General features: G+C 47.8%; 1 protein-coding gene across 12 annotated transcripts in view; it reads left to right on the top strand.

Moving 5' to 3' along the window:
• Positions 1-22,598, top strand: part of CNKSR2 (connector enhancer of kinase suppressor of Ras 2) — a 215,150-nt gene that overhangs the window by 70,975 nt on the left and 121,577 nt on the right. For 10 of the 12 annotated variants that reach the window (XR_010304183.1, XM_064152023.1, XM_064152020.1 and 7 more), the window contains exons 6-7: positions 4,112-4,231; positions 13,598-13,657. Coding sequence is in view for 11 of the 12 variants with exons in the window: in XM_064152023.1 (XP_064008093.1) it covers positions 4,112-4,231; positions 13,598-13,657 (180 nt within the window). In the remaining variant the exon portion in view is untranslated. The remainder of the gene's footprint in view (positions 1-4,111; positions 4,232-13,597; positions 13,658-22,598) is intronic. The other 2 variants (XM_064152025.1, XM_064152019.1) reach the window with 1 other exon arrangement.

Here is a 22,598-nt window from a genome sequence, read left to right as displayed (position 1 = left end):
AACATTGCCAAGATACTTCCCCCCCCTCCCCCCATACTTTTAGCCCTGAGTGTCCCTGTGCTTTATTTACATCCTATTCCTCATTCAGATCATGTAAGTTGGAGAGCTGATGGGAGAGGATGATACTTTGGGGTTTTTTGAGCTCTCAGCTGTGTTTAAGCCAGGATGCTTCAATATTGCCATTGCTTGGCAAGGTAGATTTAAGCTTGGTTAATAGCCTGGGTAAAATTAAGGACACTAAGAAACACTGATCTGTTTGCTTGCCCCTAAAGCTGCCTGAATTGAATAGATAACAGGGGAACAGTTTGAGGAAAGACCATGGCTTGTGGAAGTGCAAGGTCCTGCATCTGGGAAGGAATAACAGTAGTACAGGTTGGGACTGCCCTGCTGCAAAGCAGCTCCACAAAGAAAGGCTTAGGGGTGCTGGTGGGCAGCATGTTCTGCATGGGCCAGCAGTGTGCTCTTGTGGCCAAGAGAGTCAGTGACATCCTGGGGGCCAGCAGGAAAAGTGTGGCCAGCAGGGCTAGGGAGGTTTTGCTCCCCCTCTACTCTGCCCTGCTGAGACCACACCTGGAATACTGTGTCCAGTTTTGGGCTTCCCAGTCCAAGAGAGACAGAGACCTGCTGGGGAGAGTCCAGCAGAGAGCTGTGAGGGTGACTGGGGGCCTTGAGCATCTCCTCTATGGAGAGAGCCTGAGAGCCCTGGGGCTGTTCAGTCTGGAGCAGAGAAGGCTGAGAGGAGATCTGAGCAATGTCTGTCAATAGCTGAGGGGTGGGTGCCAAGTGGAGGGGGCCAAGCTCTTTTGGGTGGTGCACAGCAATAAGCCAAGCAGCAATGGATACAAACTGGAACAGAGAAGGTTTCAGCTCAACAGGAGGAGAAACTTCTTTGCAGTGAGGCTGCCAGAGCCCAGGAGCAGGCTGCCCAGAGAGGTTGTGGAGCCTCCTCTTCTGGAGACTTTCCAGCCCCGCCTGGATGCATTCCTGTGCAGCCTGCCCTAGGGGATGCATCCTTGGCAGGGGTGTTGGACTGGATGACCTCATCCCTTCCAACCTCTAAGGCTGTGTGATTCTGGAAGCCTTTGAAGCCAACCACATCCCTAAGTCCTTCCACAACCGGTGCAGAATGCAGGCGTTCGCCCAGCACCAGTGGAAACAACCACTGAGAATCAGAACCAATGCAAATCTAATTTAGTCACCTTTAGGTTCTCACCTCCCTGGCTGGGAAGAAGGAGCCATTGTAGAAAATCTGTTAGAAATTGGTACATTATATTCCAAACACACAGGTGGAAGCTAACTATTACCTTTCATCCTTCATGCTCCGAGGCGTTAACTGGTCGCCTGCTGTGGGAAAGAAAATGTTTCCCCTTGAATCTCTCCCAAACAACAAGGGATGCTGGGGAGTGACATTTTCCCATCCACCTTTGAATCATTAAGCTGTGCACATAAAGGCTGTGGTGAAGCTTCAGCCTGCAATTATGCATTTGTCACTGCATAGAGAGGAGGATTTATTGCTGGAGTGCACCCGTGAGCTACTGCGAAGGAGAAGCGAAGCTGTTGCTGGGAGGCTTGGTGGTGCCAGCAGGGAGAAAATGTCAGCATCTTTAACAGGCTCATACAGTCAGAGAATGGTTTAGGTTGGAAGGGACCTTAAAGATCATCCAGCTCCAACTCCCCTGCCATGGGAAGGGACACCTCCTTCTAGACCAGGTTAAGCAAGGTCTCATCCAACCTGACCTTGAACGCCTCCAGGGAGGGAGCAGCCACAACCTCTCTGGGCAACCTGTGCCAGTGTCTCACCACTCTCACTGCAAAGAACTTATTCCTCATCTCCAGTCTCAATTTGCCCTCCTGCTATTAAATAAGATCCTGCTCTGGCAGGGGGGTAGGGCTGGCTGAGCTTTGGAGGTCTCTCCCAGCCCCTGCCATTAGTGATGCTATTAAATAAGGTCCTGCTCTGGCAGGGGGTTGGACTGGCTGAGCTCTGGAGGTCTCTCCCAGTCCCTGGCATTAGTGATGCTATTAAATAAGGTCCTGCTCTGGCAGGGGGGTAGGGCTGGATGAGCTCTGGAGGTCCCTCCCAGCCCCTGCCATTAGTGATGCTATTAAATAAGGTCCTGCTCTGGCAGGGGGGTAGGGCTGGATGAGCTCTGGAGGTCCCTCCCTGCCCCTCACATTCTAGGATGGAAAAAGTAATACATAAATCACAGCTTCCCTGCTACTGAGAAGGAGGTGCTGAGGGTTTGTACCTTTTGACAGCCTCTTTGGGAAGTTTTTTAGTCTTATTTAGCTGCCAAGAGGCTGTCAAAGCTAACTGGTTAGGGAATTATGCTGTCGTGGAGTGGTTATTTATTGCATACTTATGGCATGCTTGGCAGCAGCAGGAGGACCTCAATCCAACGGCAATTAGCATGGTTTATTAGCACGGAATAAACTTCAGAGTTAATGGGAGTTACCCAGCATCGTTAAGAGCTTGGGTTTGATCTGTGCTGAACATCTGCACGGTTCAATTAGTGAAATGAGTGAGGTTTGGGGCACTTAATGGCTTTGCAAAAGCTGTGGGTGGAGAGAGGGAGTTGGAGCTCAGCAGGTGCTCCTTGCATGCCCTGAGGCAGAGCACTGAATCCGGAGAGACACTGCACAGGAGCAGCTCTTGCAGGCTGATTGCTGCTTCCTCTCTACTCAGGGGCACAACAATTTGCTGCTCTCAACACAGGGTCAAGATAGAAAACTGCTGCTGACTGAAACCCTTCCCCTTTTTCTCTCTCCTCCCTCCCTCCCTCCCTTCCCTCCCTTCCCTCCCTTCCCTCCCTTCCCTCCCTTCCCTCCCTTCCCTCCCTTCCCTCCCTTCCCTCCCTTCCCTCCCGTCCCTCCCTTCCCTCCCTTCCCTCCCTTCCCTCCCTTCCCTCCCTTCCCTCCCTCCCTCCACCTTGTAGATTCAGCAGTGCACCACAATGAGATATTGCAGGTTGCCACATCCAGCTGGCATCTGGCAGTAGTGGTCTTCCCCAAGGATCAGTCCTGGATCCAGTCCTGGGTTCAGTATCTTTACTGGCTGGAGGGCCAGGCTCAGAGAGTGGTGGTGAATGGTGCCACATCCAGATGGCACCAGTGGTGCTCCCCAATGACCAGTGCTGGGCACAGTCCTCTTCAGTATCTTTATTGATGATCTGGACAAGGAGGATGAGTACAGCATCTGTAAGGCTGCAGATGACATCAAGCTAGGAGCAGCTGTGGAGCTGCTGGTGGGTAGGAGAGCCCTGCAGAGGGACCTGGCCAGGCTGGATGGGTGGGCAGAGGCCAATGGGATGAGACTGAACAAGGCCAAGGGCAGGGTTCTGCACTTTGGCCACAACAACCTCAAGCAGCTCTACAGGCTGGGGACTGAGTGGCTGAGAGCAGGCAGGCAGAGAGGAGCTGCAGAGGAGGCAGCAGTGTGCCCAGGTGGGCAGCAGAGCCAATGGCATCCTGGGCTGGCTGAGGAGCAGTGTGGGCAGCAGGACAAGGGAGGTTCTTGTGCCCACCCCTGTGCTCAGCACTGCTCAGGCCACCCCTGGAGTGCTGTGTCCAGTTCTGGGCTCCTGAATTGCAGAGAGATGTTGAGGTGCTGGAAGGTGTTTGGAGCAGGGCAGCAAGGCTGGGAAGGGGCCTGGAGCACAGCCCTGTGAGGAGAGGCTGAGGGAGCTGGGGGGGTGCAGCCTGCAGCAGAGGAGGCTCAGGGCAGAGCTCATTGCTGCCTGCAGCTGCCTGCAGGGAGGCTGTAGCCAGGTGGGGTTGGGCTCTGCTGCCAGGCAGCCAGCAGCAGAAGAAGGGGACAGAGGCTCAAGCTGTGGCAGGGCAGGTCTAGGCTGGATGTTGTTAGGAAGTTGTTGTCAGAGAGAGTGATTGGCACTGGAATGGGCTGCCCAGGGAGGTGGTGGAGTGGCTGTGGCTGGAGGTGTTGCAGCCAAGCCTGGCTGGGGCACTGAGTGCCATGGTCTGGTTGGTTGGGCAGGGCTGGGTGCTAGGTTGGGCTGGGTGAGCTTGGAGCTCTCTGCCAACCTGCTTGCTTCTATGATTCTCTGATAAGCAAACAGTTGTGATTGTTGTGCCTTTTTCTCTTTTTCCCTAGTGTAAAACTCTTTCTGGTGTCTGTGACCACATCATCTCCCTCTCTTCTGACCCACTGGTCTCCCAGTCTGCCCACCTGGAAGTGATCCAGCTCACAAACATCAAGCCAAGCGAAGGGCTGGTAAGAAGTACGCACTTAATCAAAGCCATCATCCAGGATGAGAAAGTGATGGGGTTTGCTGTTGCTGTGATAATCAAGTTGTATCCATGGAAAGAAATGCAACACTGAAGCCTTTTCTGGTGTATAAGTCTGATACCAGTTTGATTTCTCATGCTACTTATGGTTCCTCATGCAGCAGAGGAAGTGTTGGTTTCTTCTGTGTGAGGCTGCCCTATGCCTGCAAAGAGTTTAGCAAGCAGGGAGCAAGGAATTCTTGCTGTTTACAGCCAGCTTCTGGAAAGTGATTCAAATTGTTCTAGAAGCAGTGAGCAAAGAGTTCTGGCTGTTTACATCAGCTTCTGGAAAGTGATTCAAATTGTTCTAGGAACTCCCAAGTCAGAAGGGATTTAAATTACTGAGATCAACTCAAGTGAGAAATGTGCGTGGGCTTGAGGCACAAACCCCCTGTCAAGCTCTGGAATGTGCTTCTGAGTCCCTCTGTGCTGTGAAGATGGTTTGTGAAGTGATTCAAAGGCTCTACAGCACTGCTGAGAAGTGGCTGGTTGGGTTTTATTGCAGGAATGCTTAATCAGGGGCTTGGAAAAGGTCAGGAGGCACAGCCAGGCTCTGGTTGTTGTTCAGGTGTTGGCCACTGATCTTTTGCTTACTCAAAGATCCAACACCCACTGCGTGGAGAAAAACCAAACCAACAACCCTCCAGCATTAATAACAGCTCCAGGTGGGTGAGTTCCCATCAGTGACTTGGAGGTAGTGGAAGGTGAGCAGAATACATAGTCCTGCTCTGGCAGGGGAGGGGTTGGACTCGATGATCTCTTTGGGTCCCTTCCAACCTCTAGCATCCTGTGAACGTGAGGAAGAACTTCCTGACTGTAAGGGTCCCAGAGCACTGGCACAAGCTGCCCAGAGAGGTTGTGGAGTCTCCTCTGAGCCTTTCAAGGCCTGTCTGGATCTGTTCCTGTGTGATCTGTGTTAGTATTGTCCTGCTGTGGCAGGGGAGGGGTTGGACTTGATGATCTCCTTGGGTCCCTTCCAACCTCTAGCATCCTGTGAGCCTGTGAACATGAGGAAGAACTTCTTGACTGTAAGGGTCCCAGAGCCCTGGCACAGGCTGCCCAGAGAGGTTGTGGAGTCTCCTTCTCTGGAGCCTTTCCAGCCCTGTCTGGATGTGTTCCTGTGCCTGTCTGGATGTGTTCCTCTGTGCCCTGAGCTAGACTGTGTGCTCCTGCTCTGGCAGGGGGTTTGCACTCAATGATCTCTTTGGGTCCCTTCCAACCTCTAGCATCCTGTGAGCCTGTGAACATGAGGAAGAACTTCTTGACTGTAAGGCTCACAGAGCCCTGGCACAGGCTGCCCAGAGAGGTTGTGGAGTCTCCTTCTCTGGAGCCTTTCCAGCCCTGTCTGAATGTGTTCCTCTGTGATCTGTGTTAGTATTGTCCTGCTCTGGCCGGGTGGGTTGAACTCAATGATCTCCTTGGGTCCCTTCCAACCTCTAGCATCCTGTGAGCCTGTGAACATGAGGAAGAACTTCTTGACTGTAAGGCTCACAGAGCCCTGGCACAGGCTGCCCAGAGAGGTTGTGGAGTCTCCTTCTCTGGAGCCTCTCAAGGCCTGTCTGGATGTGTTCCTCTGTGCCCTGAGCTAGATTGTGTGCTCCTGCTCTGGCAGGGTGGGTTAGCCTCAATGATCTCTTTGGATCCCTTCCAACCCCTAACATCCTGTGAACCAAAAAAGAGCTTTTTGCACCTTCTGCCAAAGTTTATTCCCCCTTCCTTTTCCTTGAAGTTTTGCTGCAGTGTTTCGATTTGGTGTTTTTGAGGTCGTTTTGAGCTTTGGGGGGGTTGATTGTTGTTAAGTTTGGCCTTTGGGGGGGTTGGTTTGCCCAGGTTATTTAGAGCAATTAGAAGCCAATTTGCTCTACGTTTGGACACTCCCAATTGAAACCCAAGGAAACAACCAAACGTTTGGGTTAGTAACTATTGCCCCATCCTATATTTCAGTCTCTATTTTTTTTGCCCCTTCATCCCTTCTCTTTTTTGCCCTCTCTGAATCCATTTCAGACCTGTCTTCTAGAATTTCAGCTTTTCATGGGTTCTCTGCTCCCTCTCTGCTGTAATTTTACCTCCTCCATTAGCTCACTGCAGTCAACCTTTGAAGTCCTCTTTTCTACTGTGATGAAGAAATCTTCTTCCCCTTTCCCTCAGCAATTTTGGTGTTTTTTGGCTTCTTGTCCATTATTTTTTTTTTTTTTTTGAGATTTAGTTTCTTTTCCTTTCTGTCTTGTCCCTGGTATGGGTGTTTTTGGTTTGTTGGGTTTTTGTTTTCCCCCTCCTCTCTTTTGAGTCTTTGTCTAGAGTGATGTTAACCCCCGGGGACTGCCAAACGTTGAGTGGCGTTTTGGTGAGGTTAGGATGCGTTGCATGAGCCTGTTCCTGCTGGGTAGCTGATGAGATAGAGGAGCTCTTCCTTCTCTGTTCTGTTGTGTCTGATTGCAACTCTAAGCTCTTGAGGAAGGGATTTTTTTTCTTTCTAATAGGTGTTTGTGAACCAACTGAGCAAGGTCTTTATGCTGCCTGAAGACTGCCATGCCCTTGCCACTAAAATAATCGCCTGCATTCAAGAGAAACCACTACCCACTGTGCAGTACACAAGCCTTAGAGGGATAGAACACTGCTTTGAGATGGTCATATTTATCCTTCAGCCTTACCTGGGTCACTCTGCTCTTGATTCTGTGTTATTGGGCTGTCTCCTCTAGACTGTGAGCTCTCCAGAGCAGGCACCAAGTTTGCGCCGCAAAGGGTGAAGCTCTGCAGGGTGAATTTCCTACCTTTCGGTTTGTTCCAGTGCCAACCTTCCTAGCAGATCAGCACTTGGTGCTTGGTATGAGAGATTTGCTTCTGGATTCTTGGTCTTTTGACTTTCTTACCTTTTTTTTGGGGGGGGGGGTGGGGTGATTTTTTGTCTTGTTTGGGGCTTTGTGGGTGGTGTAAACGTCGCTCTGCCGATTCCGGCGCGGCGAACGCGCTGTCAGTGCCGCTCTGATGAGTGCTTGGTTAGGACTTGATGGTGGAGTTTGGGGGTGTGAATCTCCTCTGCACCCCAGGAGCACATGGATGAATGTGTAGATGGGTAACTTCTGAACCTTCTCCCAGGGCTTATGCCTCCCATGGTTTATTGCCTACTTCCTTGTAGGTTTTTGACCTGCATGAACGTTCAACTCATCACTAAATAACATCTTCTGCCTCTACCCATCACTAGAAAGGTGAAAAAGCCTCCAAGCAGAAGGAAAAGAACAAGGATGGTTGATAACTGGGAAGATGGGGGGTGGGGGAGGTTTTCCCCCCTAGCATAAGCAGGATATCTACCATGTCTCAGTTCTAACATCTGAGAAGCTAAAGTAGATGAGGGAGAGATAAGAAAAGAAGGAAATAAGAATGATCCAAAACAATGCTTTTGCCCCAAATTCATGTGCAGAGGGACCTGGCCAGGCTGGATGGGTGGGCAGAGGCCAATGGGATGAGATTGAACAAGGCCAAGGGCAGGGTTCTGTACTTTGGCCACAACAACTCCAAGCAGCACTGCAGACTGGGGCCAGAGTGGCTGAGAGCAGGCAGGCAGAGAGGGAGCTGGGGGTGCTGGCAGAGAGGAGCTGCAGAGGAGGCAGCAGTGTGCCCAGGTGGGCAGCAGAGCCAATGGCATCCTGGGCTGGCTCAGGAGCAGTGTGGGCAGCAGGACAAGGGAGGTTCTTGTGCCCACCCCTGTGCTCAGCACTGGTGAAGAAGTGTTGAAGAAAAGCCTGGATGAGGCACTTACTGCCATGGTCTGGTTGACTGGATAGGGCTGGGTGCTAGGTTGGGCTGGATGAGCTTGGAGGTCTCTTCCAACTTGGTTGATTCTATCATTCTATGATGGGAGTGAGAAAATGGTTGGAGTTTTTGGAGCTGACAAGAAGTTGGAGCACTGTCAAGGCATTTCAATCAGCACAAAGAGTTCCTTTGCTATGTTTGCTCTGGTGGAAATGTTGAGTATCAGACAGAGGTGAATGCAAATTGCCACGCAGAAGGGAGAGGTGAAACTGGGGCAGGGTTTGCAGGATCCTGTAGCTAGCAAACCTAGCTAACACCTATCAGGAAAGCAGAACAAACCACCTGATGAACAAAGGAGGAAGCTGCTGGCAGAGAGAGTGATTGGCACTGGAATGGGCTGCCCAGGGAGGTGGTGGAGTGGCCGTGGCTGGAGGTGTTGCAGCCAAGCCTGGCTGGGGCACTTAGTGCCATGGTCTGGTTGGTTGGGCAGGGCTGGGTGCTAGGTTGGGCTGGATGATCTTGGAGGTCTCTTCCAACCTGCTTGATTCTATGATTCTGTGATTCATGTGATGTTTCAGGTGTGGAAAGGAAGAGGCAAGACTTGGGTAATAGGTTGGATGCGGTGATCTCAAAGGTCTTTTCCAACCTGCTCAATTCTGTGACTCTGGCAAGCAGAACATGTTGTTAGGGTTGCAGTGAGGGGGCAATTTCTGTGTGCTGGGCCAAGCAATCTTAAGAGTGGGGATTTGGTATTGATTTGGCTCTTTTTTTGTTCTCCCCTATTTCATTTCCCCCCTGCCCTCTCGCCCAGGTGTGGTTATGTGACTGGCTGCATCCAGGTTCTCCAGCGAAGAGAGATGCAGCCTGCAGTGGCTGTGAAGGACTTGTCAGGGGGAGAGAATTGTTTTGTTCAAGCCCTAAAATGTGGTCAGTTTGCAGTCCCATGGGTCATCAGCTCAACTTCATTTGGTGTTTTGTTTCTTTTGAGGACTTGGCTGCTCTTTGATCTGTATCAATCAGTGGAATTTGATTTGTGTGGGTGCTGATGCTCTAAGAAGGGACAGAATGGATTAGCTTAGGTAATATCTTCTCCTCTTTTTTTTCTTGCCAGGAAGCTTTAACAATCCTTTTTGCCAGGAAGACTCAAAACTATTACTACTGGAGTGAAAACAGTGTCCACTGAGCAGAGGAGCTGAGTGCTGCTTGCCTTTTGGTCGACAAAATCAAAGCAGGAAGCTTTTCTTCAGCAGTCCCTTCCTATTTGATCTTGCTTTTTAATACAGAACTGATTGTTCTCTGCTCCTCTCTGCCTGCTGAAGCAAACCTGTCACTTGAGAAAGAAATCACTCCTAAAACACAAGCCATAGACACAGCAGGGTGTGGCTGCTGATTAAAGATGCACCACTGAGCCTGGCTAGGAAGCATGTTCCAGGAATCCATTGTACTCCTGGCCCTCATATTTCTCCTGAATGACTTAGTTGGAAATAGGAGGGGGGTAAAAAGAAATATTCTGAGAGCTGTTTGAGGTTAAAGAGGGGAGTTGGAAAGGTTCCATTAAGATGGTGTCACAGTGGATGGGTGGAAAACTCCCTCCTGAGTGTGATGAAATGGAATCAGTAATCCTCTTCTCTTTGCTATCCAGCATTGCATCAAGTATGAAAAGCAAATTGGATTCTGCTTTCAGCTTTTTGGGTTGCTGTTAAAAACACAGGCAAAAGGTCTTTTTTTCCACCCTAACCCTGAGTTTCATAATCACTCACACAATAATTGGTTTGAAAATAGACTTCTGCCCATAGTTGGGCAGAAGAATCTCTGATATGATGGAGCCTGAGTTACCTGATCCTGACTCTAGGTGAACATTTGCTCTTGAGTACTAAGGTGGTTACCTTATGTGGGTAAAAAACCATTCTGAGCAGGCTTCTGAGAGCTGTTTGAGGTTAAAGAGGGGAGTTGGAAGGGTTCCATTAAGACGATGTCACAGTGGATGGGTGGAAAACTCCCTCCTGAGTGTGCTAAAATGGAATCAGTAATCCTCTTCTCTTTGCCATCCAGCACTTCATCCAGTATGTGTATGCAGCTGTAGACAGAAATACACAAGGTAAAGGTAATGCAGAAACACAACAGCCCTTCCAGAAACCTGAGCCCCTTGGAGGGGTTCCCAACCACCCTTCCACCTTCTCCCACCCCTCTATCTTACCCTAGACTTTGCCTGACATTCAAGGTGAGTTTGGAGAGTCAACCAAGGGGGGTTAGAAGCAGATGGATTAGCAGGTTAGAGAGAGAGAGACAAGTGCAGCCCAAAGCCAGAGAGCAAACTCTGTTACCTGTATTTGTGTTGTTGTTATACATCTCAGCAAGCCTATGAGTGTAGTAGACATCACCATTGGTTCCTTTGCACAGCCTATGGTCTAATTCCTCTCACCAAAATATCCCAGCTAGGCTCAAACTAGCACAGTGTGAAAAGCAGATTTGATTCTGGCTTCAGTGTTTTGGGTTGCTGTTAAAAATACAAGCAAAAGGTCTTTTATTCCCCACCCCCACCCCCAACCCTGAGCTGAATAATCACTCACACAATAATTGGTTTGAAATTAGACTTCTGCCCACAGCTGGGCAGAAGAATCTCTGATATGATGGAGCCTGAGTTACCTGATCCTGACTCTAGATGTGCTTGATTACTAAGGTGGTTACCTTGTGGAGGGTTTAGTCATGCTGATTGAATTCTCCTTCCTTTTATTGGACCTAACTGTTAATGTGAAATCCCTCTGGAGCCCACAGCATCATCTGTGGCTAGGCAGGTTTGCTTCACAAGTGACCAGCACACAACCTCCCTTTTAGTTGCTGAAGGTACTGTGGATGCTGTGCAGCCACAAGGAGGCAGAGAGGGAGAAACTTGATTGCTTGGGGGTTGCCTTATGGAGGGTTTGGTCATGTTGATTGAATTCTCCTTCTTTTTACTAGACCTGTTAGTTTGGAATCCCTCTGGACCCCACAGCCATCATCTGTGGCTAGGCAGGTTTGCTTCACAAGTGACCAGTACACACAGAGAGAAACCTCCCTTCTAGTTGCTGGAGGTACTGTGGATGCTGTGCAGCCATAAGGAGGCAGAGAGGGGGAAAATTGATTGCTTGGGGGTTACCTTATGGAGGATTTAGTCATACTGATTGAATTCTCCTTCCTTTTATTGGACCTAACTGTTAGTTTGGAATCCCTCTGGAGCCCACAGCATCATCTGTGGCTAGGCAGGTTTGCTTCACAAGTGACCAGCACACAACCTCCCTTTCAGTTGCTGAAGGTACTGTGGATGCTGTGCAGCCACAAGGAGGCAGAGAGAGGGAACCTTGTGAATGTACTTCAGCTCAAACACCACAACCAGAAACACTCTTTCCTCTCTACCCTTTCCCATACATTGTTCACTTCAAAGGAGGAGTGGGGAGGAAGGTGGGGGAAAGAGCAGCCCACCTCTTTTTTCTGTTGCAGGATGTTAACCTCTCTCCCCATTTAAAAGCTGCTTTTGAAAGAGCATAATGTTGTTGGCTCTTGTACAATTAATGTGCCTTGGTCCTGGTGTAACAAATAACTACAACCTGGGGCTTTATTTTTTCCCTTGCAGCTCCTCTCTTTCCCTCTCCTAATGTGTGCAAAATCCATGATCTTAGCCTCAAAAGGCAACTCTGCAAAAGCCCTTTCCCCTCTTTGACTTTCCCCAAGTCTTTTGAGCTTGTAGAAGAAGACTAGATTGGATGTGAATCTCACTCCACCATGCCAGTGTGCTTGGATGACCTTTTTAACCCTTCCAAGAATGCTTTGCACTAAGCTGAGCTCTGTGGAATCATTAAGTGAGACTTTATCCTCGACCTTCACCTTGATGTTTTAAGTTGAAAGCAGTTAACTGGCTGGCAGTAAAAGCACAGACCTGGATTCCTCCAGCAATTGCTCTGTGTGGGGACCTGACACCAGCAAGTCACCCTGATTCCAGCTCTTGCCTTGTTGCAGGGTGTATGGTCAGGCCACTTTAGATCTGGATCCTGAGAGGGATGTGATGGTGGTGGTTTGAGTTGGGGGTAGGTATAAGAAGCATCAAGTAACAGCTGCCAACAGATCTCAGCCTCTGGACTGGCTCCTAAGCCTGCCTGTAAAATGGGGGTGGGTGTGTTGGTGTTTCCTACCTCACAGGGCTGTTGTGAGGATCAGTGTGCAAGAAATTGCTTGTTGGAGAGAACTGAGTTAAGCAAGGAACAGCCTGCAGTAAGCCAAGCAATGGAAGAATTGCTGAACGAGCTGGAAGCTGAAGGGTGGTGCTGAGGGCTTCTGTCTGTACAGGAACAAGCAGGTTACTGCTTCTGCTGTCATGCTGGGCTAGGAGAAAACTGGATTGGCTGCCCTGTATTGTGCAGAGCAAAGAGGAGTTCAGTTTTGAGCCCCCCTCTCCTGAGAAGCTGGGTTTTGCTGCGCTGCAAAACGAGGTTATCCTCTGCCTTATTAAGTGGAGATGCCTCCTTGGTCCCACTCCCAAAATGTCTGTGGGTTCTGCTTCCAGGTTGGATTGCTGAGACATCTTCTTGGCCTCTTCCTCACCATGTTTAATCACTCTCTTCCTCAACTAAGAACAAGCCCCTTCGTGGCACTGATTAAATGGACAACAAGCAGGTTATGGAGGCAAAGTTTACTCAAGTGCTCAATAATTACCTGGTTTCTGTTAACCAGTCAGGAGAAAGAAGATTCCTCACAAGTGGTTGAATGCTCAGTGTGTGCCAATTATCCCTCTCCTTTAATGTGCTCATTATCTCCTTTAATTGTCTTGCTGGATGCTGTCAAAATGGTTGAATTATGACTTGATTTGGGGGGGTGGGATCAAACAAAGACCACTTGAGACACTCAGACTCCTCTTGTAGGAACTGTTTGTGAGCTCTCCCTCCCTTTCCCACAGGCTCTGAAAGAAGTGGGACAGCTCACAAAGATGACTTGCAAGTTTTCATCCCTGAGCTGCTCTTGCTGAGAGGAGTGGAGGTGCTGAGAAAGTCTCAGAGCCATTTTGGAGCCTTGGTTATCAGTTTGCAAAGTTGCAGCATTGCCTGCCAGAGACTCCAGATCTGTTTTCTCTTCTTTATTTCCTTGAGCCTTCTTGTAGCTTCCAAACCCAAATTGATCATCCTAAGGCTGGGTTGATTGAAGTTACTTTATTGTGTGTGTGTTCTACTTCTAGTTGAAGGAATGGATTTAAGTGAAACCCAAGCAAACAGCTGGGGAAAGTGTTTATGGAGCTGACTGTGGTTAAAAAAGCTTCACTTTGCTATTGCTGCTTAGAGCCAGAATTGTTTAGGCTGCTGTTGTTGAAGCATCCCCCCCCAAAAAAGCATTTTCCTTATCCAGAGGCAAATTTCCTTGTGGCATGTGTGTTAAAAAAGAAAAACCCTCCACCAATCTTAAGGGGGGAAAACCAAAACCCAACCAAAACAGAGCCAACCAAAAAGTCTTTTCTTTGAGAGATGTGCAAATTGTGTTTGGATGGTGCTGGTCTGTGAAAACACTTTAAAACTTCTTTCCCATGATGTCTTTTTCTTAGGGTATGTACATTAAATCCACATATGATGGTCTCCATGTAATTACTGGAACAACAGAAAATGTAAGTATTGTTAATGCTGTGTCTCTTCAGGCTTGGCAGCCTTTTTCACCTAACTTATGGTTTATGCTTTCCCTACCTTTTGCTTGCCCAAAGTGTGCTCAGCTGGCTGTTGAGGACCAATGGCATGTTGGCCAGCAGAAATTCTTGGGCTTGTTCAGCTTAAGAGTTGAAAAGGAGCTGGTCCCAGCTGCAACCCTGGAGGATCAGGTTTGGTGGGTGTCTTGCAAGAGGGCTGAGAATGCTGCAGTTGAACAAGGATAGGAAGGAGTTGTGGATGAATAAGAGATAAAAGCCTTCCTTGTGCATTGCTTTAGTGCAGGAGGGCTGAAAATGCTGCAGTTGAACAAGGATAGGAAGTAGCTGTGGATGAATAAGAGATAAAAACCTTCCTTATGTATTGCTTCAGTGCAGGAGGGCTGAAAATGCTGCAGTTGAACAAGGATAGGAAGTAGCTGTGGATGAATAAGAGATAAAAACCTTCCTTATGTATTGCTTTAGTGCAGGAGGGCTGAAAATGCTGCAGTTGAACAAGGATAGGAAGTAGCTGTGGATGAATAAGAGATAGAAACCTTCCTTATGCATTGCTTCAGTGCAAGAGGGCTGAAAATGCTGCAGTTGAACAAGGGTAGGGAGTAGCTGCCTTGGGGTTAACCTTGCTGGATGAATAAGAGATAAAAGCCTTCCTTATGCATTGCTTCAGTGCAAGAGGGCTGAAAGTGCTGCAGTTGAACAAGGATGGGAAGTAGTTGCCTTGGAGTTAGCCTTGCTGGATGAATAAGAGATAAAATCCTTCCTTATGCATTGCTTCAGTGCAGGAGGGCTGAGAATGCTGCAGTTGAACAAGGATAGGAAGTAGCTGTGGATGAATAAGAGATAAAAGCCTTCCTTATGTATTGCTTCAGTGCAAGAGGGCTGAAAGTGCTGCAGTTGAACAAGGATAGGAAGTAGCTGTGGATGAATAAGAGATAAAAACCTTCCTTATGTATTGCTTTAGTGCAGGAGGGCTGAAAATGCTGCAGTTGAACAAGGATAGGAAGTATCTGTGGATGAATAAGAGATAGAAACCTTCCTTATGCGTTGCTTCAGTGCAAGAGGGCTGAAAATGCTGCAGTTGAACAAGGGTAGGAAGTAGCTGCCTTGGGGTTAACCTTGCTGGATGAATAAGAGATAAAAGCCTTCCTTATGCATTGCTTCAGTGCAAGAGGGCTGAAAATGCTGCAGTTGAACAAGGATGGGAAGTAGTTGCCTTGGAGTTAGCCTTGCTGGATGAATAAGAGATAAAATCCTTCCTTATGCATTGCTTCAGTGCAAGAGGGCTGAAAGTGCTGCAATTGAACAAGGATAGGAAGTAGCTGTGGATGAGTAAGAGATAAAAGCCTTCCTTATGTATTGCTTCAGTGCAAGAGGGCTGAAAGTGCTGCAGTTGAACAAGGATAGGAAGTAGCTGTGGATGAATAAGAAATAAAAGCCTTCCTTATGTATTGCTTCAGTGCAAGAGGGCTGAAAGTGCTGCAGTTGAACAAGGATGGGAAGTAGCTGCCTTGGAGCTAACCTTGATGGATAGATAAAAGCCTTCCTTGTGCATTGCTTTAGTGCAAGAGGGCTGAAAATGCTGCAGTTGAACAAGGATGGAAAGTAGCTGCCTTGGAGTTAACCTTGATGGATAGATAAAAGCCTTCCTTGTGCATTGCTTTAGTGCAAGAGGGCTGAAAATGCTGCAGTTGAACAAGGATGGAAAGTAGCTGCCTTGGAGTTAACCTTGATGGATAGATAAAAGCCTTCCTTGTGCATTGCTTTAGTGCAAGAGGGCTGAAAATGCTGCAGTTGAACAAGGATAGGAAGTAGCTGCCTTGGAGTTAACCTTGATGGATAGATAAAAGCCTTCCTTGTGCATTGCTTTAGTGCAAGAGGGCTGAAAATGCTGCAGTTGAACAAGGATAGGAAGTAGCTGTGGATGAATAAGAGATAAAAACCTTCCTTATTTATTGCTTCAGTGCAAGAGGGCTGAAAGTGCTGCATTTGAACGAGGATGGGAAGTAGCTGCCTTGGAGTTAACTTTCCTGGGTAGATAAAAGCCTTCCTTATGCATTGCTTCAATGCAAGAGGGCTCAAAATGCTGCAGTTGAACAAGGATAGGAAGTAGCTGTGGATGAATAAGTCATAAAGACCTTTCTTGTGCATTGCTTCAGTGCAAGAGGGCTGAAAGTGCTGCAGTTGAACAAGGATAGGAAGTCATCTTCATTGTATGTGGAACAAGCACTAAAGAACACTGAATTTTCCAGGCTGGCTTGGGCCTTTCAGTGATTCCTTTCATGATGGCATTTGTGTTTCAAATGAAGCTGTCAGAAGTGTTTTGTCTTATCCTGCTGCTGTGGAAAGTGAAAACTACCTCCCTGGTTATTTACAGCTGCTGCATCTGATCTGCAGTGAGGTTCTCTTAACAGCTCAGATAGGAATGTTCTTTTCAACCCTTTGAGCTGATTGAGCCTGTTTTCTCTTTGTGGGGCTCTGGCTCAGCCTGATCTAGAGTAGGGTGTCCCTGCCCATGGCAGGAGGGTTGGAACTATATGATCCTTGTGGTACCTTCCAACCCTGACTGATTCTGTGATGCATTTCTTCTGCTGCAGGCAGGGTAGCCAAAGTTTATACCTGATGGATACTATCCCTGCTAGAAGTTGTGTGAGCATCACTTGTCTCAAACCAAACATGAGGAATTTCAGCCTTGAAATGCAAAGCCTGAGGAGTCAGACCCACAGCTACAGCTAGCATCAGCCAACTCAGCAGAATGAAGCAGAAGCAACAGAACCTTCATCTAGAAAACAGGGGGGGAAAAAAGCAGATGGGGTTTGGCAGTCGAATTTCAGATTGAAAAGGGAACCTTTCTCTCTCTCTGTCATTTACTGGGACTGGATTTAATTTCCCAGAAGCAAAGAGAAAATCTTTCTGCATTTCAGGGAATTAGATTTAGAATCAAGCAGTTTGGAAGAGACCTCCAAGCTCATCCAGTCCAACCTATCCCCCAGCCCTATCCAATCAACTAGACCATGGCACCAAGTGCCTCATCCAGCCTTCTCTTGAAGACCCCCAGGGATGGTGACTCCACCACCTCCCTGGGCAGCCCATTCCAATGCCAATCACTCTCTCTGTGAAGAACTTCCTCCTAAAAGGAAGGAGTTTCCTCAAAACTCTTCTCTTTGTGATTCATGAGATGATCATTTAAAGCCCCCACCAGGAAGATTCAGTCACGATGACTTTTTCCCTGCTGGCTCTCTCACTCACCCTAACAGCCTGGAGGTGCTGAGGGCAGAGCAAGAAGCTGCAGGGGGAGAAGCTGTTAATTTGTGAGCATTAATAATGCTGCAGAAAAGAAATGAGAGAAGAAGTAAGGGGGCTCCTGCTTTTATTCATGCAGCTGCTTCTTTAAATCAAACAATCCTTGCTTTCAAGTATGATTCTGTTAGATGGGAGGAGAAACATCTAAGCAGCATAGCCACAAAGCATAGTCATGATGGCCAGGCTGGATGTGAGGCTGTGGGCAGCCTGCTCTAGGGTAGGGTGTCCCTGCCCATGGGTTGGAACTGGCTGATCCTTGTGGTCCCTTCCAACCCTGACTGATTCTATGATGGTGCAGGTGTGATGATCTTGGAGGTCTCTTCCAACCTGTTTGTTTGATCCTGTGTGATCTGACTTGTTTTGCTCTTTGTGGCCATGATTTAACTGCTAGGAAACAGGAAGAATCCCAATTCTCTTCCCTCAGAGCAACACTTTCTGGCCTCTTTTCTTTCCAGTTCTGCTTCTCCAAGGGAGACAAAGTCTTCCAATGGCTCCTGCAAGATCACAGAGAAGCATTTGTCTTTGCAGCAGCATTATTGGGATGGAGTAACCACAGTTCTGCTTTTCCCTGTTTGCCAGTTGAGGTGTTTGATGTTCAGCTACCAAAGCCCCATTAAGGTTTGGATCTTGCTGTTCAGCATGAGGAGTTCCTCTCTCCCAGCACATCAGTTCAAAGCAGCTGAGTTCTGAAACTTGAGGAAGGTTCTTCACAGGTCACTGCCCTAGAAGAGCTTCTCTCTGGTGGCCTTCTAGCATTAGACTAAGCTGAGCTTTCTGATTTGTGTCTTCTCTCTTTTGTTTGGAGGTAACAAAGCTGAAGGGTGGATTGGTCCAGCCAGAGATCACAGCTTTCCAGTTGAGCAGCCTTGTTAGACCCTGTTGGAGAGATTCTTTTCATTCAAGAAGCAAATGCAGTCCTCCAATAAGGCCACTTGGTCGTTTTGGTGTTCCAATAAACAGGAAGGGAAGCATCTTCTGAAGCTAACAGCATGAAGCACATCTCCTGCAGGAGCATGACTACAAAGGGAGGGCTGCTCCTACTGTCCCCACTTACTGTGCACTGCTTGAGTCTGGGGGGGTCCCCTCAGAGAACAGGAAAGAGAGAGCATTCAGAAGGCTTGACAGGAAAATCTCCCCTCTGAGCATGCAGCAAATGGACTCCCAGAGGGTCTGAAGTGGTCTTGCAGGCACTGTGGGTAGAGTGGGTGAATGGGACCATGACAACACTTAGCCTAGAGGAGAAAACTGAATCTGCTCTGAAGAATCAATCCTAAGAAGATTCTGCATGGCTTGTGTCAACGTGTGAGCCTTGGTGACAGGGACCACCACCTCTTGGTCACTTTTCTGGTGAAGATGACAGCTGTGGTGTGAAAATCTATTCCTCCTAGTAGGGCTTCATGAATGGCTCTTTGTGTGCAGTGTGTACACCTGGGGAAAGGAAGAGCTTTGGCTTCTCCTCTGCCCTCTCTCCAGCAGGGATGCTACCAGATAGGATTTCTTTGCACCTGGTTCATAATGAGCAGTGTGTACACCTGGGGAAAGGAGGAGCTTTGGCTTCTCCTCTGCCCTCTCTCCAGCAGGGATGCTATCAGATAGGATTTCTTTGCACCTGGTTCATAATGAGCAGTGTGTACACCTGGAGAAAGGAAGAGCTTTGGCTTCTCCTCTGCCCTCTCTCCAGCAGGGATGCTACCAGATAGGATTTCTTTACACCTGGGTCTTATGAGCAGTGTGTACACCTGGAGAAAGGAAGAGCTTTGGCTTCTCCTCTGCCCTCTCTCCAGCAGGGATGCTACCAGATAGGATTTCTTTACACCTGGTTCATAATGAGCAGTGTGTACACCTGGAGAAAGGAGGAGCTTTGGCTTCTCCTCTGCCCTCTCTCCAGCAGGGATGCTACCAGATAGGATTTCTTTACACCTGGTTCATAATGAGCAGTGTGTACACCTGGAGAAAGGAGGAGCTTTGGATTCTCCTCTCCCTTCTCTCCAGCAGGGATGCTACCAGATAGGATTTCATTACACCTGGTTCTTAATGAGCAGTGTATACACCTGGAGAAAGGAGGAGCTTTGGATTCTCCTCTCCCTTCTCTCCAGCAGGGATGCTACCAGATAGGATTTCATTACACCTGGTTCTTAATGAGCAGTGTATACACCTGGAGAAAAGAAGAGCTTTGGCTTCTCCTCTGCCTTCTCTCCAGCAGGGATGCTACCAGATAGGATTTCTTTGCACCTCTGTTCTTAACTTGGGAGGAAAAAAAGGGGCAAGGAAGAAGAGCTGCAGCATAAGACCACAGCCTTGAGATTCCTTTATTAATGGTTTCTATTTCACCTTGCAGTGTGCTAGAGGCAATGGGTTGCTTTCTTTGCAGGTAGACCTTTCCAATTTGAGTATTGGCAGACCCTGTTTTCCTGGCTGGGCAAACTACTTTGTAGAGCACCTCTTTGGTGAAGATTTAGGCTGTGTTTGCTGGGCTCCATACTAGAGGAAGTTGTGTCATTAGATAAGCTCCTGTAGAGTTCAAAGGTGATGACACAAGATCCACTTGCATTTAGGTTTTGGAACTACATCTGAGCTAAACTAGCAGCATGAAAGAGAAGGATTATACAGATTATTAGGTCTGAAGTAGTAAAGTGTGAGTAGTGAAATGGCAGGCAGAAGACAGATCATTAGAACATGACCATCAGTGTTAAAATGCTTCCTCAGGTTGCTCAGCCAGCACCTTTAATGCTAAAGAAGTGCCCAAAAGTCAAGGCTGAGGTTCTTTGTTGTAAGTAAAAGTACACCTTGGGCATCTCTCCTTGATGTAGGATCTCTTAGGACTGAGTGATGAGTGACTCTTCTTCTCAGCCTCAAGTTTCCCTTGAGCATCTTCCATTTTAGCACTGTCTTTAAGCCTTGAATGATGTCCAACTGCATTAGTAAGTCATAGTGTAGCCATGGGATGTATTTTTTGAGTAGGGATGTAGTTAAATGCTTCCTCAAGTTGCTCAGCCAACACCTTTAATGCCAAAGGAGTGCCCAAAAGTCAAGGCTGAGCTTCTTTATTGTAAGTAAAACTACATCTTGGGCATCCCTCCTTGATGTAGGATCTTTTAGGACTGAGTGATGAGTGACTCTTCTTCTCAGCCTCATGTTGCCCTTGAGTATCTTCCATTTTAGCACTGTCTTTAAGCCTTGAATGATGTCCAACTGCATTAGTAAGTCATAGTGTAGCTATGGGATGTACATTTTGGGCAGGCATGTAGTTATGAAGAAAAGGTGGCTCTAGGGAGACCTTATAGAAGCCTTCCAGTACCTGAAGGGGAGCTACAAGAAAGCCAGGAATGGACTTTTCCCAAGGGCTTGTAGTGATAAGATGAAAGGGAATGGATTGAAGCTTGAGGAGGGCAGATTGAGACTGGAGATGAGGAAGAAATTCATTGCAGTGAGGGTGCTGAGACACTGGCACAGGTTGCCCAGGGAGGTTGTGGAGCTGTTCAGGACCAGGTTGGATGAGAGAGGTGGTTGGATGTGGGAAGTGTTGTTGGAACTGGCTGATCTTTAAGGTCCCTTCCAACCCAACCCATTCTGTGATTATTAAATACAACCCACAAGCCTGGAGCAGATTGTGTAGATGCTTCTCTTTCCTCTCACCTGGTGATGAATTCAACTTCATTCCTTTCTGCAAGACTCACAGTGGACTTTTCATGCTCCTGAGCAACTTGAGGGGTTTGGGTGGTGGTCTTTATTTCAAGCTGGCAGCATCATCTTGCAGCTTTAAGTTGTTCAGCTGGGTTCAGTGGCTGGCAACCACCTGATGGAGAGGAAAACTACACCACTGCCACTCTGTGAAGCTTAAGGAACTGATTTTCCTCTCAGCAGAGGGATCTCTCCCTCAGAAAACAGTTGGTCTGCTGTAGAAGGGAGAAGAAAGGAAAGCTTGCAGGAGGCTGCCACTTTAGGAGGGAGGTTTGGGGTTCTTTTGGGGTGGGGTGGGTTTCTTTTTGAGGGGATGGAGGTGGTTTTGGTGACAAGTTAGCTGTTGAGGTGAGTTGTCTTGAGGCAAAAAGAACCCAAACAAACCCAAAACCTACTTTTCAGGGTGTGGTCTTTGCAGGATGTGATCTTTGTGAGATGTGATCTTTGCAGGATGTGATCTTTGCAGGATGTGATCTTTGCAGGATGTGATCTTTGCAGGATGTGATCTTTGCAGGATGTGATCTTTGTCAGATGTGATCTTTGCAGGATGTGATCTTTGTCAGATGTGGTCTTTGCAGGATGTGATCTTTGTCAGATGTGGTCTTTGCAGGATGTGATCTTTGCAGGATGTGATCTTTGTGAGATGTGATCTTTGCAGGATGTGATCTTTGTGAGATGTGATCTTTGCAGGATGTGATCTTTGTCAGATGTGATCTTTGCAGGACGTGATCATTGTAGGATGTAATCATTCTGGGATGTGATCTTTGCAGGATGTGATCATAGTGAGATATGATCATTGCAGGATGTGATCTTAGTGAGATATGATCTTTGCAGGATGTGATCTTAGTGAGATATGATCATTGCAGGATGTGATCTTAGTGAGATATGATCTTTGCAGGATGTGATATTTGCAGGACGTGATCATTGCAGGATGTGATCTTTGTCAGACATGATCTTTGCAGGATGTGTTCTTTACAGGATGTGACCTTTGCAGGATGTGATCTTAGTGAGATATGATCATTGCAGGATGTGATCTTAGTGAGATATGATCATTGCAGGATGTGATCTTAGTGAGATATGATCATTGCAGGATGTGATCATTGCAGGATGTGTTCTTAGTGAGATATGATCATTGCAGGATGTGATCTTAGTGAGATATGATCATTGCAGGATGTGATCACTGCAGGATGTGTTCTTAGTGAGATATGATCATTGCAGGATGTGTTCTTAGTGAGATAGGATCATTGCAGGATGTGATCATTGCAGGATGTGTTCTTAGTGAGATATGATCATTGCAGGATGTGATCATTGCAGGATGTGATCTTAGTGAGATATGATCATTGCAGGATGTGATCATTGCAGGATGTGTTCTTAGTGAGATATGATCATTGCAGGATGTGATCATTGCAGGATGTGATCTTAGTGAGATGTGATCATTGCAGGATGTGGTCTTAGTGAGATTTTTGACCCTTGGTTGCATTTCTTTTACCCTAATAACACCAGAAGCTAAGTTACCACATAATTGCCATCACCTTCCTAGAGGTGCCTGACCTAATGCCCTCTCCTTGGGTGCTCCTTGAAGAACAATCATTTACTGAACTGCTCTGCAACCTGATGGAACTTCACAGGCTGAAATGGCAACCTTGGGCAATTTGGTCATGAGAAACAGGTTGCCCAGGGAGGTTGTGGAGCACAGAATCACCCAATGTGATCTTTGATCACATTGGGTGATTCTGTGCTCCACAACCTCCCTGGAGCTGTTCAAGGCCAGGTTGGATGAGACCTTGAGCCACCTGTTCTAATGGGAGGTGGAACTGGAATAGGTTGGAACTGGCTGATCCTTGAAGTCCCTTCCAACCTAAGCAGTTCTCTGACGAATTGCCAGTCTTACCTCGGTGGATGAAAAACCCCAGCCAAGGGTCAGCTT

Source organism: Pogoniulus pusillus, chromosome 12, assembly GCF_015220805.1.
Source record: "Pogoniulus pusillus isolate bPogPus1 chromosome 12, bPogPus1.pri, whole genome shotgun sequence".
Taxonomy (NCBI): domain Eukaryota; kingdom Metazoa; phylum Chordata; class Aves; order Piciformes; family Lybiidae; genus Pogoniulus; species Pogoniulus pusillus.
This window is presented reverse-complemented; position numbering and strand designations above follow the sequence as displayed.